The 15,770-nt window shown below is 36.0% G+C and overlaps 1 protein-coding gene across 2 annotated transcripts; it reads right to left on the bottom strand.

Moving 5' to 3' along the window:
• Positions 1–464: 464 nt before the first annotated feature.
• Positions 465–9,514, bottom strand: LOC132065749 (polyadenylate-binding protein RBP47B'). 2 transcript variants are annotated; one of them, XM_059459274.1, is made up of 8 exons: positions 9,304–9,514; positions 4,921–5,401; positions 4,070–4,146; positions 3,869–3,999; positions 3,509–3,605; positions 2,103–2,258; positions 1,081–1,181; positions 465–917 (listed from the first exon to the last, which is right to left on the bottom strand). In XM_059459274.1, exons 1-8 carry the CDS (start codon positions 9,430–9,432, stop codon positions 830–832), a joined length of 1,260 nt encoding a protein of 419 aa, XP_059315257.1. In that variant the 5' UTR covers positions 9,433–9,514; the 3' UTR covers positions 465–829. The 2 variants fall into 2 exon arrangements, with proteins under 2 accessions (XP_059315257.1, XP_059315258.1); XM_059459275.1 differs by having other exon boundaries at positions 4,070–4,143.
• Between the last annotated feature and the right edge of the window lie 6,256 nt (positions 9,515–15,770).

The raw sequence follows: 15,770 nt of genomic DNA, 5'->3' as shown, positions 1-15,770 counted from the left end.
GAAGAGTCCTATGGAGTCGCTACTCTTCACGGGGACTAATTACTTTCCGTGAGGAAGCAAAAACCTCCATGAAGTTGAACGGAGACCAACTTATCAACTTTAAAATCAGACCAAGGATGAATATTTTTACGTATAATACTTTTGGTTTGGGGTACTCACTATCCATTGTAATTGATCAACTACCCTCATACATGTATCATAGGACAAAACGACATATGTTCATCTCTTTTTTGCTTCAGATGATGTGGGAAGAAATATAACCCCGATCTCGCATATATTTGCCTTTTGGATTTTACTATACAAGTTAAGGTTACCGATGGTCTTTCGTAAAACAACCTTCCTAACTCCTGGTCTGCGTACACTACCCTCCCCAAACCCCGCTTGTGGGATTACACTGGGAATGTTGTTGTTGTTGTAATATACAAGTTAAGGTTATTGTCTGACCTCGCACCATAATGCTGACCTTTGAACTAAAAAAATCCAACATGAAAATACATTCTTCCACCATGTCTCCAACATGAAAATACACACACAAATATAGATAGTTATCTCTTGGTTCTTGAGAAAAGTAGTACAGAAAACATACAAAGTGTAGCTAATAAGTAACTGCAAGACACCTAACTCCCTGAGAAAACTAAGGCTATACTTACACTGGAAATAAGATGAAACCAATAAAGGAAAATTTCGAGCGAGAACCCAGAAAGTAGCATTAAGCATGTTAGACTGAGATGCAGCGTGCAGTTTGAAGGCTGGGCAAGTCTTTGTTACCAATAAACATACACTGGAGAACTCAATCCAAACAGGTACAGTATCTCTGTAATGGTGAAGTCTATACTTGTGAAAACGATGAAGTCCTCTGCCACAATGGCCGGCCCAAGATTGTGCTTGCATGGACAGCAAGGTAAGCATTATTTAGCCTGTGGTAAGAAACAATTATCATTAGGTCGGAAACCTTTTGAGTGTAAAAAGCAGGTGGGAGGGCAGCGAGTAAGCTTTTCTTCACGAGCAACAGCTGCTTTAAGTCTAACAAAGCACCTAAAGAGATTAAAGTACACAAGAAGCTGCAAATGCAATGTTTACCGGTCAACGTCTGGCATAGCCAAAGGATCACGCTGCTCTTCTCTTTGTTCAATTACTGGAGGAGCGCCAGTCATTGTAGACAAATCCTGAGCACCTTCAGCCTACACCAAAAGGATTGACTACGTACCGTCAGAAGATAAATAATACATACTACAAAACGTTCTTCATTCAAATATGACCCAGTTAAAAGAGGAGACAAATAACATTTCCAGAAACAGGTTATTAAGAAAGGAAAACAAAGTTCACAGTGTAGTCATCACATGGACAGCCTGCTCATACACCAATGAGTTATCGTCAACTACATAATGTTTGGTAATGAAAAGACATCAAACTTCAGGGAACTAGTGTAAGATAGACCAGCCATACCATTCAGAACTAAAAAAACTTAAAAAGAAGTCAAAACCGGAAAAAAAATCAAGAACCAGGCCAGAGTAGAAGTTATGAAGACGATGAGATATTAGAAAAAGTTGCAAAGCTTCCCTAAATACTTTAGACAAAGCATTTGAAGTAATGGCGTAAGACATGGATTTCTAAATAAAATCACATTTTCCTGATTCTACGCTGAAGAGATCCATGAAAATTGTAAACAAAGCATTATAAGCATTGGCGTAAGACATGGGTTCCTCAATAAAATTAAATTTTTCTGATTCTATGCTGAACAACCTTGAAAAATTTGTCTTGTGTATAACAAGGAGCCCTATCAACTGAGCTACCTTCCTTCCGGCTAATTATTAGCAGTCTGTTCAGCAAAATGAGGAAACCTATACAAAAGGGAAGCAATATTCTGGAATTGCCTGACACAGCTAGGAAGAGTGACAGACTATGAAAGATATTAATATGATGCTTAAAAGTTATGACCAAGAGAATTACGACGATTTTACCGAGTGCAATCGTCTTATCAGCTATTCCAGAATGCAAAAAATGTTGGCAGATAAGTTCATGAAGTAGCTTAATCATTCAGCTTCTCATCATAATCAACAAAAAGGAAATGGCCTGAACGAGAAAAATAAGTAAAATCTTGCCTGTTGAGGGTATTGCGCATAACCAGCATATGCACCATATGCATATTGTGAAGGATCCTGGGTGGCTCCATAAGCATAGGCATCATAACCTTGTCCATAGCCATAATAAGCACTCCATTGACTCGGATCAGCAGGCTGACCCCATAGACCAGAGTCCTACAAGATAGCACCATATTTATCAGATGTTAGACAGTCAATAACTTGTGGAATATAAGCAATTCAGATCTACAGTTAATACCAGCATGCTGAAAAATAGTTTGCTTCTTGATGTACACGCATAACACTAATGTCTATAAAGAATAGATCCATATATAGAACACGAGATTTTATAATGTTTGTGGTAATTTTTTACCGCTCATCTTAAATGGATTGCTTTTTCAAAGCCTAACAACAAATTTTGTTGCAACAAGCTTCTATATTTAACTAGATGTCCATTACCTAAAAGACTTCTCAATTTTGTTTTAAATGGCATCTAAAGGACTCTTTCGTATTGCACCGGTGCTGGAAAAGATTGGACTATTCCCTAATGAGACTTGTGAATGAAGATTCTTACCAACATTAAAACAATTTCTTTTTTTTTTGTTGAAGTAAGTTGTTGCATTAAAAAAGCATCAAGAAGATACGTGAATGATTACAAATCATATGGTTATAACTCCAAATACTGCAAAAAAACTAGTATGAGCTGGGAGTTAAGAACCAGAAGCAAAAACTCAAGGCTGCTAAGCCACTGAGAGTGAGCTGATAAAATCTAAAAGGGGAATGACATCATTTACAGGGGAAAGATTGCTCCAACTAAAAAGATTCATCAAACACTTGGGCCTAAGAGAGCAGTTAGGAGCTGAGATCCCATCAAAACATCTTTTGTTCCTTTCTGTCCATATGCACCAAAAAATACATGCTGGAATCATCTGCCAGATCTTCTTGATGGACTTGTCCACCAACATTAAAACAATTTCATGACATGGATAACCATTTTTTTGTTTGTTTTGAGAAAGGTAACAATATTATAAATCTTCAGCACAAAGGCTATGCTGGAAGTCATATTTACAAGTTCAAAATAAGCAAAAGTATACATCCTTGTTCTTCTTATAGGGACCCAATCGTGTCTAACAGGGAAACTATATCTTTTAAGAGCTCCTCCTTCACACCAAAAATGAAAAGTACAAAGGCGGTTCATCTTAATTTTCTGGATAGAACTACTTCTTCCTTCAAAATATCTTTGTGACACCTTTCTAAAATCCTAAAGACTAAACTTTGTTGCTAACAATAAAAATCTACAGGAATATTTTCACCTGTATAGCTATCAGACTCCTGCAAGTTTGCAACAAATTCCATGATACGAGTAAAATCTTCCTAAGATCCCAAAGAATAAAGCTAACAATGAAAATCTACAGGATAATTTTCACCTGCTTAGCTGTCGGACTCCTACCCCAAGAAACACGAACAACTTGTTGACCAACCACAGCACCCTGCATTCTCTGGATTGCTTCTTCAGCAGATGACCTGTATAATGAATATGAAGGGACAAAACATGAACACTCATAAATAAATGCTATGAATAAGTAAAAGATCAACATTCCATGATTTTGTCATATTAGTAATCTCTCACACATTTGCTCATTGATTTTTAACTCCTTCAAGTGACTGGAAAAGTTATCTTAACGCAGAAGTACAATCAACTGTTACAGGTAACTATTACATCAACTTTGGCAGACCAATACACTTATTTGGTATAATAAAAGTAAAAGTTCCATGAAGACAGATACCTGGCAGCAAACTGCACAAAACCACAGCCCTTGGAAGCAGGGATCTTGACATAAACAATTTCTCCAAACTGCAAAAATACTTGTCTCAGTTCCTCCTCAGTTAAGTTAGGGTCCAGATTACCAACATAAACCTGCAGTTCAGCAAAAACTGTCAGAAGAGAAGTTGAAATACGAGGGACACACTCCAAGTTACTAACTTACTGTTGTATTAGTCAAGTCATTATCTACAGGAATAGTCTGCACTATCGGAGGATAAACGACGGCAGGCGGATATACTGCTGCATCAAAACAAAATTTCAGTGTTTAGTGTGCTGAGGAACATAAAAGAAATTCAAAAGATCAATGCATTTATAAGCTACGCAAATCTTCCAAGCAATGACTTGAGTGTCCACCAATACATCTGATATCCTTTCTAGAAAATTATTGTTCTATCAAGTTATCGAAGATGCATCAGCAAAAAAAGTGAAAGAGATATGGGTAACTGTTCCAGCAAGTATTTTATGTGTTATTGTTAGGAGAAAGGAACCAAAGATGTTTGAGGCGATGCTGAAGTGTTACACTACAAAAATACAAATGCTTGTTTACTTACTATGTTGTTTGATCTGAAAACTTAGTAGTTCTTAGAATTTTACGGGTTTAAGCCTTTTTTTTTTTTTTTTTTTTTTTTGATGAAATAATTGTTATCATTTCATTGTTATCATTAGAAGCATCAGGCATCAAGTTACGGGTTTAAGTTATGGAATGTAAACCGTGCACCATTAGCCCTCAGTGCTTTCTCGATTATAAAAAAAAGAACTATATTCTCATATTACAAAGTCACTGGGACTCGAGGTTGGTGTGACTTGCGAGACCTCATACTTAGCCAGTTGGTGAGGGATAATTCCAGTATGCACTATCCCCTTCCCTAAGCAATAATAACATTTTATGCTTGTGTTTGTGTGTGTGTGTATATATATGTAAGGTCATTTCCGTAATCATACAGCACTTCCTTATTGCTGGATTTAAATATTAATAAAACTTATTACTCACTAGAAAATACAGTTATGAATTACCTTTTGCTACTGCATATTGTGGTTGGATAGTGTTTGACTTTTTTGGTGTTGCTGCACTAATGCGCATCGGCCTAGTTGAGCAATACATCCCATTCATTTCAGTCATGGCACGGTTCTGTTCTGTCTCATCAGCAAATTTAACAAAACCATACCCCTTTGAACGGCCAGTATTCGGATCAGTAACAACCTTCGCTCCTCTAACGGACGGGTAGTGAGTACGAAAAGTCTCTTGTAGTAGATAATCTGTTACATCAGGTGCTAGATCTCCAACAAATATAGAATGCTCTGGCCCAGCATCACGACGCTCACCAATCCCAAATGATGCCCAATTTAACCTAAAAGTTAGCTCTGTCCCCGGTATTTGAGTTCCATTATACGACTGCAAAATCCGCTCAGCAACTGCATGGGAAGAAAACTCCACAAACCCATAGCCCTCTGGTTGGCCAGTGGTTTTGTTGCGGATAACTTTTATTGAAAGCACCTGGATAGACCAAATTGGTCATTAACACAACATTAGATTGAATAAGCATAAGATTATAATTGAACCTTTTCATTATAGTAGTATGATGAACTCTATATTTGAATCAAAGTAACAGTACACATGTTTGCCAAAGAAAGGAGAAGCTTGTGACAGTAATGTGGAGTCTCACTACACATTACCTAAAACAAGCTTAAGCATTTGATGTTAAGGAGAGCAAAAGATGGACTAGTCAAAGTTTTAACTACAATAATTAGTTGTAACTTTTCCTTTTAAGAAAGTGAACCAGCATTTTCCAATGTCGGACTCCAAAGTCACAAAGGAAAAAGTCCGCCCTAAATTATGTGAAATGGTCTACATACGCCCTCCGTCAACAGTGGGGTCAAAACTACCCATGCCGTCATAGAGTGGCTTAATTTTGCCCTTACTGACTAACGGAAAACTAATTGAACTAATTAGTCTCTAACTGGACTGATTCACACCAAAATTTGCCACGTGTCCAACTCATCTCTCCAACCTTCTTCATCTCTTTCCTCCATTGAAACACCATGCCACTATAAGCACCACCTTAGCTCCGCCAGCCAGCCTTCCTCCAAATTCAGCCATGAAAACCCCTTAAAATTCTTTCACAACTTTTGACAAACGCCTTATATCTACCATTGTAACACACAAGACCACCGCTGCAACACACCATTTTCCACCTCCTTCATCCTTCACAGTTAGACTTTAAGAAGATCTCGTTAAAAAGAAAAAAGAGAGTAGAAAAGAAAAAGATCGAACAAACACAACGAGATTCAGTTTTTCCTAGATGCCCAACACCATCCAATTCTACTTCTTTTTTTATTTCCAAAACAAAATTCTCGGAAAAAGATTCAAACCCATCTCGGGAATTCTTAAATCTTCAATTCCCAGATCATAGATTTTTCTTAGATTTGGATATTTTCTTCTCCAGTCCCCCTGACCACCATCTCCCTTTCAACATAATGCACAGCAGAAGCTTAAATCTGATGGAGATTTTTCAAATGTATCAATGCCATCAATTCAAGCAAAACAACAGAACACAAAAGGGAAAATTTCTAGAATGTAAAAACCCACCATCTACATCCTACAAGCTTCAGTCTATTCCAGTTCTTGGACAGCCAAAGTCAATTCTTTTGGTGACTCAGAACATTTGTCACCTCTTACTCTGCTGGAAACTAGAGATGACCCCATTATTTGCAACTGCGAGTTGATTTATGTTCTAAGACCAGAAACAAATGAGAAACTGTTATGGAGATTTCAAATTAAGATGACAGAGGGGGAATTTTCTGGCTATTGATGGATTTTTATGGATTGGAGACTAGTGCTTCAGGCTGGGAAAATGGAGAATCCAGGTTGTGATGGTGTTTCTGTGGTGGTTGTTTAGGCAGCACGATGGTGGAGATGGCATGGTTGGAGGTGGTTATTTTTTAGGAAGTCCCTTGCGGGTGAGTGGGTGGAAGTGGAGGATGGGGTGTTCGCTGTAGTTGAGAAGGTGGAGATGCACTGGTGGTCTTTGGTCGTGTCTGTGGTGAAGAAGATGGCTTTGGAAATATTGGAGAGGTGATGCGGGTTGGGTTTAATTTAAGCCATGTCTGACACGTGGAAAATTCTAATTAGTTCAATTAGTTTTCCATTAGTCATATGTAGACCATTTTCGCATAGTTCATTGGCAAATTCGGACCTTTTCCCAAGTAAGAAATACTTGTGACGCACTCAATGGTATGGCCTAGTGGTCAATGAAGTGGGAAGCAAATCATAGGAGATCAAGGTTCAATTTCCAGCAGAAACAACATATTAGTCTTCCTAAACCTTGATAGGTAGAGTTACCAGATACATGTATGGGCGAGGGATAACAAGTACTTGATGGAAGCAAAATTATCGGCCTGGCCCATTTATCCTACCATACATGAGGCTAAATTTAACCTAACCTACATCTACAACAATAAATAGGAAAACCCCAGTGTAAAAATGGTCTAGCTATAAAAATGTGTTCTTCTCAGCGAAGGTCATCCAACCATTTATAATTGAGAAATATACAAAGCAGCAGTACATATTTCCATTTGTGAAAATGCATTCTCAACTCCTTATGAAGCCCTTATGTTCCTTGCCTTAAAAATGATCCATGAGACAGTGCGGGAGAAAGATTTTATGTATCCTCCTTTCTCATGCTTCTTCCCTACCAACGTGTCAAAAGCTCCTTGATACACCTCAACATAACCAAGCGGAGCTATTCACTGCTTTTTAACAACTGAAAAACTGATAGCTTAGTTGTCGGAACTCTTGGATAGGTCAGATTAGAGACATCTTTCAGCATTTCTAATAAGAAGATTCTAATAATGCAGGAATTGTTCTTTCGGCTATACACACTATCTTCTCTTAGAACCACTTATACCATTACACCAGAAAATTTCCTTACATCAAGGTGATGTTTTCTTTCTACTTTACCCCTCTTTCTCTGTTGCTAGGCTACATACCATGAAGAAGCAAGCACTTCAGCCTCACCTTAATTTCCACCTTATCTGAAATAGCACATACTTCTTTGAAGTTCAATCACACAAACCCTATGAAGCACACCAATCGCGCCCTTAGTTACTCAGAAGGGAGCAGTTCTCAATCATGGGATAGTTCTCATGTTAACAATCATATTCCAAAGTTTTAATCCCGCCACATAGTGTTCTACATTTCACCAGCTTCTCAAGAAAAGCACCAACTTGTACGAGAAGAGTTCATCCTTCTCAAAATTTCCACTCATGTTCTTTCCAAGTGCACAAAACAAAGACCACCTTTTTACACCAACCAACCTTTTAATCTCTAAACATCGCAATAAGGAGCATAGCATGGAAGGAGGACTCAATGCCTTACTACACTCGTTGTAACAAAAGCAAACAATACTTCCCTCATTTCATTTTCTTAAATAGTCTAGCCACAATTTTTTTCCCTTTTCTAATATCCTAGTCTCCACTAACACTTGCTAGAACGACATAAATAAAAATAGAGCAGAATCGCCACAAATTTCACCATTATTACAGTTTTAAGTTTCTTCAAGAATTCAAAGAAACACATAACTATTCATTAACCAACCACAAGACTTAGCTATTTGAACTTACCAAATAAAAATCTTGACTACTTTAGCAAAACTCAAGATACCCAAATATACATATTCAACCAAAAAATCAGAATAAGGGTGTGTTCGGTATGGAGGAAATTTCCTATTTTCCTAGGTTCGGCTGGTCAAAATTTTCTGAAAACATTTTCTCTAGGAAAACAAGTCTAGAAATGACTTCCAAAGTGGAAGTAGGGAAAACAAGTACCACAAGTGGCATTTCGTATGGATTCCTCAAACACACCTCATCTTCACCCCCACCCCGTAGCCGCCATTCCCACCACCACACACCTAGGGGAGGAGCTAGGTAGGGTTGAGGGGTCCACCCTTTGGCGGAAAACTGCACTGCATATACAAAGTTAAAAAAAAAAAAATATTATATATATAGTAGATGTTGAAACCCTTTGGCTTCTTCGTCTATTCACTTTTTCATATTTTTGAACATCTTAATGAGAATCCTGGCTCCGCCACCGGCCACACCCCTACGCCCACTCCCAACCCCACCCCCACCCCCACCCCCACCTCACATAGAAAATAAAGATTATATACAAATGCTTTGTACTGAACAAGAAAATAAGTAAGAAACTCACTTATTTTCCTAGAGAAGAATTCAAAGGAACACATTAACTACTGATTAACCAGTCCCAAGAATTGGCTATTTGACTACTTCAGCAAAAAGCAAGATACCCAAATAAACATATTCAGCCTAAAATCATAATAAATGAAAACAAGAAGCGTATAGTTAAATTTTTAGGGCAAAAAGAAAAAAGAAAAGAGAGACCTCAGCAGTGGTAGCAAACCAGCTATGGAGATAAGATTCATCAGCCCAATATGGCAAATCACCAATCCAAAGAGTACGCACTTCTTCAAGAGTAGCAGGCTGGTGGTATGGCTGCTGTTGGGGGTTCATTTTTTGGGTTTCTGTGTTGTGTTTCGAAGGGGTTTAACAAATTTATCAATTCAATATATACATTACTTTAGCCCTTAGGAGAGAAGAGCTTGGTAAATGTTGAAGTTGCAATATTTACATAGAAAATTTAATTAAAGGTGACAATCAAGTGTTCTAATTATGGAAAATGACATAAGGTAATTATTTAAGACTCTTTATTATAAAATATATAAATAGTTTTTTTTATTTACAAAATATAATGATATTTTATGAAATATGATGGATTTTTATATTATTTTTTTCAAAAAATTGTTTTTAATTTTTTAAAAATATTTTAAACTTTTTTTTAAAAAAAAAATTTAAAACTTAATTTTTTTTTTTTGCTAAAAGGGTTAAAAAATTACCTCAAATTTTTGTGTATGAAATGTGTATGTGTGAGCGAAATTTTTAATATAGTTTTCATACACAAAATTGTGAGTGAAAACTTTAAGCCTTCAATAATAGTCAAAATACCCCCCAACGTTTGACCAAAATGCCAACTACACACCTAACCTTTGCGTTGGACCTATTACCCCCCTGGATAATTTTTTTCAGTATTAAAATGCCCCTTTTTTTTGATTGTGGACAAGAGCGTGACTACACCGCCAAATGGCGCGTTATAGCCTTTAAAAAAAGCATCCGATGTGTTTTAAAATGTCAACCTGGACCGCCACATAGATGCCACATAGATAAATTTAAATTCCTCCATTTTTAGGCTACTTCATCTTCTTCTTCACCCTATTTAACACCCATCTCCATTTTTTTGGTCAAAATAATACCCATTATAAATTTAGAGCTAAGATAGTGATTATTCTTATAATCACTGTTTTCCCAAATCAAATTCACAAAAAAAAAAAAAAATCTAAAGAAAAAAAAAAACGAAAATGGAAAAAAAAAAAAAAGGTTGAAAATCTAATCTTGTTAAAGAAAATCTGATTGAAAGTTGCTTGTTTGGAGTTGCTACTTGTTGCTTGGTGGAGTTGTTTAAGCACTAATTCTTTGATTTAGGGAGAAAACTAAACTCCATTGTTAGGAATTTGGAGAAAGCTATGAAGAACACCGTGGGTTTCTTTAAAGGGCAATTGGCGAATTGCCCTTCGTTTGGGGTGGTCTTTAAATTTTGCCCCTCATATTTGAAATCTTTAAATTTTGCCCTTCGGCTAAAACCCATAGGTTCCCGGTTCGAACCCACACGCAGTCAAAAATTTGAAAAAAATTCGCAAGGCAGAGTTAAATTTCGCTATGCCCCAACGGCATACACTTGCGAAGGAATTACCAAAGTTATCTGACCCAAGATACTTATGCCTTATGGGCGTACTTGGCATAAGATCGGGGTCCCATAACTTTGATAATTCCTTCACAAAGTTATGCCGGTTAATGATAAAAGTTTGCCCATTAAATTTTGCCTTATAAGGCAAACTTTTGTTATACCTTAAGGAAAACTTACGCCTTATGGGCATACTTTTAGTTATGTTTTATGGGACACACTTTTAACTAAGGCATTACTAAAAGTTTCTGAAAAGTTAAAAAAAATATATATATGCTTCGAGGGAAAGTGAACACAACTAAAACACGAGGGGCGTACTTTTTGTGTTTAATAAAAGTTCCGGCCGGGCGGGGGCTTATATATATATATATATATATATATATATATATATATATATATATATATATATTTACTTTTCAAGGTAAACTTTTAGTTATGCCTTAACTAAAAAGTATGCCCCAAAGACATAACTAAAAGTATGCCCATAATGCGAAAGTTTTTCTTAAGGCATAACTTAAACTTTGCCTTATAAGGCAAAGTCTATGCATTAAGGAAAAGTTCTTGCCTTACGGGGCATAATTTTGTTATGCCTTAACTAAAATTCGCCCCATAAGGCATAACTAAACTATGTCTTAGGAAAAATTCCCCGCCTTATGGGGGCATTTTTAGTTATGCCCGGATCCGGCATAACTTTAGCTTTTCCTTAAAGATTGTATGTCGGATCCGCATACTCTCCCGGCCTCCGCCTTGCGAAATTATTTTTTTATTTTATGCTTGAGCGGGGGTTCGAACCCGTAACTTTATGTATTCTTGATTGTTTGATCAAATTAATGGATGAAATTTGTTCTACTTGGTGTTAGGAAGCTTCCTTTCACATTTGAATTTTTTTCCCAAATCAAATTCAAAAAAAAAAAATCTGAAAAAAAAAAACCGAAAATCTGGAAAAAAAAAAAAAGGTTGAAAATCTAATCTTGTTAAAGAAAATCTGATTGAAAGTTGCTTGTTTGGAGTTGCTACTTGTTGCTTGGTTGGAGTTGTTTAAGCTAAGCACTAATTCTTTGAGTTGATTTGGGGAGAAAATTAAACTCCATTGTTAGGAATTTGAGAAAACTATGAAGAACACCAAGTGGGTTTCTTTAAATTCTTAATTGTTTGATCAAATTAATGGATGAACTTTGTTCTACTTGGTATTAGGAAGCTTTCTTTCACATTTGGGTTTTTTTGGATCAAATTTGAGGAAGTTGGTGTGATTTTTTTTTTTTCAACTCCTAATGAAGATGATGATGATGATGATGTTGATGAAGATGAAGAAGAATTGGGTATGGGTTTTTGGATCCTCATACTGAAAATGGAGTGGAAAATTGAGAGATTTTTTTTTTTTGAAGAAGAGTAAATGGATGGAGGAAGGGGGGAAATTAATAAAAAATGAGGGAAATTAAAGATGTGGCACGTGGGCTGCGCGCGTGTGGACAAGACTCGTAAATAATTTGAGGTTGTCATATATTGATCGCCACACGCAAAAAAAGGGGCATTTTAATATTGAAAAAAATTGTCCAAGGGGGTAATAGGACCAAAGCAAAGGTTCGGTGTGTAGTTGGCATTTTGGTCAAACGTTGGGGAGTATTTTGACTATTATATGAAAGTTGTTACAATGTTGTTGTAGTTGTATTAATTTTTCATAAACCTAATATGAACTTTATCTACGAAAAATGTGAATGAAATTCTACATCTTGAGCGAGATATAAACATTTCATACCATTCTCATACATAAAATTTTGAGCGTAATATTTAAGCCTTGATCGAGATATACACATTTTATACGTTTTTCATACACAAAATTTGAGTGAACTTTTTAAGCCTTGAGCAAGATATACACATTTCATACATAAAAATTTGAGCAGTTATTTTAAGTCTTGAATGTTGTATCAAAGTTGTATACAATGTTGTTGTAATTGTATTAGTTTTACAGAAGTCTAACATGTACTTTATACCCTAAAATGTGAATGAAATTCTAAGCCTTGAGCGAGATACAAATTTCATACCCTTTTTCATACACATAATTTGAGCGGATTTTTTAAGCGTTGAACGAGATATACACATTTCATACATTTTTCATACCATTTTCATACACTAAATTTTGAGGAACTTTAAGAGATATACACATTTCATACAACTTTCATGCATAAATTTTTGAAAAATAATTTTTTTAAAAAAATAAAAAATAGTTGTTTGTAAAAAATAAAATAAAATATTTTTTAGAAAAATAATTTTTTTAATAGTATGTTTTGTATAGGATTTGTAATGTTGTGTTTTGTAAATAGAAAACTATCGTCAAGTTTTGTAAATAGTTCTCCTTAATATGTAAATACGTACTTTACCCTTTGTTAATTTGGGACAAAAACAGAATTTCAAAAAAAAAAAAAAAAAGGCATAAGTATAAGTGGACTTTCAAAAATTTGATAAAAGCTTAAAGTGTTTTCAAGTCTTTTGGGCCAAAAGCCAAAACCTATAAAAGGAAATACACTTAGGTGTCATTTGGCCATAAAAATTATTCACTTTTTTCCGAATTTTTTTTTTACCAAAAACTATGGCCAAACACAACTCCTCCAACTCCAACTTCAAAAATTCCAAAAAAAAATGAATTTGTTTTTGGTATCTATGGCCAAACGGCTACTTAAACTTTAGTTTGGGAATAAGATGGCTTTGATGTGGAATATGGTTGATCAATTGAGCTTCAAATAGATTCAGATGAATAAATAAACTCTATTTTCCATTTTATACTTGCCCATACTATTCTTATAAAGGAGATATACTCCATTTATTTTCCCATATACATAAAAGGACTAAAATCATAATATTTGGACCAAATCAGTAGTAACTCTACTTGAGAGAAATCTTAAGTGTGTTGGTCCGGAAATGAAGTGAGTTGAACCCCTTATACTATTTTAAAACCAAATCTTTTTCTTTCAAGGATATTTTTGCCAAAAAGTGGAGTTTTATGATTAGCATGTCAATTTTGTAAGAAAGAAAACAATTTTAGCAAATAATCACATTAATCACACATTTGTTACACCTCACATTTTTGTACGTTGAGTTTCGTCGAGTACTAGTTGTCCTAGTCTTGGGAAGGTGACTAATTTTTCGAGGTCATGAGGATAGATAAGACATGTCCATCTTGGGTATATAAGATAGTAAAATCATGTTTAGTAAGCTTCAGGAAGGTCTAAGACTTGTCGGATCATCGGAGTTAAGTTTCAGCGAAAGTTCGACAAAGTGTCACATTATGGCGCAATATGTGGCTCTCAGAGCACACTCTGTGAGACACGCAGAGTGTGCAGCATAGTGTGATCGAAAATTTTGATGATTTTGCAAGGTCTGCGACATGACATGCGGCTCTCAGAGCACACTATGCAACGGCGCAAACCTCGCTGCAGGTTGTGTCGATCCAGAATTTTCTAGACTTACTATAAATAGACCCAATTCGACCCTCACTCATTATTTCACCATTTCTGGACCTAGAAACTTCCAGCACTCTCTCTACAAGTCCTCATATGATCTAAGACCAAAATCAAGGGCAAACTAAGTGATTTTAACATAAAGAATTCCATAATCATCATTAGATTGTTTTCCCCCCTATGGTGCTGAATTTGGAGACTTTTTGGAGGTGAAGAAATTTCAAATTTAGAGTGATCCTTGTGATTGAAGGTAAGATTATCATTCCATCTTCATGTTTATAGTATTATTTGGCCTTTATACAAGTTATGGGAAGGAGAACAAGTGAAAGTAAAGTTTAATTGTGCTAGAACTTGTTCTTAGCTATGTTTGAGTCATGAATTGTTCTAGACTTGATACAGTTGTGATGTTGTTGGGCTGGTTATACAAATAGAGTTGTAGTATGAAGATGTTGGAGTGTCAAGTGAGTTGTGAAGATGGAAAAGAGCTAGTGGGGAGGTTGTGGTGCCAAAATATGTATAGGATCAAGTAAAACAAGTTACATGAATCTTATGCACATAAGATGTTTGACAAAATATCTAAATGAGTTCCCTTATAAGTTATGAACCCATCGTTGATATGAATACTTCGTTTACTGTAGATAATCATTCATAGAGTGTACGAGGACTCGTGGGATCCGTATATTAAGGAGACAAGGTATTTTAAGGCTAACCTTTTCTTTCTTAAGGCATGATTCCTTGTTGTGAACCTACACACAATATCCATAATATCCTTATTCCTAAAGAATACTAGAAGCTCATGATTCTCAAGGTTTTTATGATATCATTGTTAAATGTCCTTCATGATGATGATGAGTTCATTTCTAGAGATACCAAAGCTTACATTTTTTGATGTTCCCATGATATTATTGAGCTTGTTCCATGATTATTGGTTTTATTCATTATTGTTGATCTCACCTTACGATAATTGTTCTTTCAAGGTGAGATATAGCGATGATGATGATTCCATAAAAGAAATCGGAGGTTTACCGACCGTACGCCACTCCGATAGAGTTATAGCTTTCAATTGGGCTCTCATGCATGCTTTATATATATATATATATATTTTTTTTTTCTCACACCGCGTTGCGCTATAGTCGGCCGGGCAGGAACGTAGATGTGCACACCACTGTAGTGGGCAGATTATGATGTTACTCTGGACGCGAGATGCCCCGGCCACGGGATGATATGATATATCGATCGGGCTGCGCGTTCCCCAGCACTAACATTTATAGTATGTATTTATGAAAATGTTTAAAAAAAAAAGCTAAACATGCATGATATCCGCCTTAAGAGGCAAACAGATGTACAAGTTATTTCTCCTATCTCATACTTCTTTCATACTTTTATTATGTTATTATTCATGCCTTACATACTCAGTACATTATTCATACTGACGTCCTTTTGTTATGGACACTGCGTTCATGCCGGCAGGTAGACAGGGAGACGGGCCAGACCCCTATATATGCTGCTTCATCAGCGACATTACACGAGCGCTCCATTTGTTCTAGAGCTAGAGTTTAGCCGGTACTATTCTTTTGTGTATATATGTGCATGGCGGG

The sequence above is a fragment of the Lycium ferocissimum genome, chromosome 7 (genome assembly GCF_029784015.1).
Source record: "Lycium ferocissimum isolate CSIRO_LF1 chromosome 7, AGI_CSIRO_Lferr_CH_V1, whole genome shotgun sequence".
NCBI classification, from domain to species: domain Eukaryota; kingdom Viridiplantae; phylum Streptophyta; class Magnoliopsida; order Solanales; family Solanaceae; genus Lycium; species Lycium ferocissimum.
The sequence above is the reverse complement of the archived record's forward strand: the minus strand, read 5'-3'. Positions and strand labels throughout refer to the sequence as shown.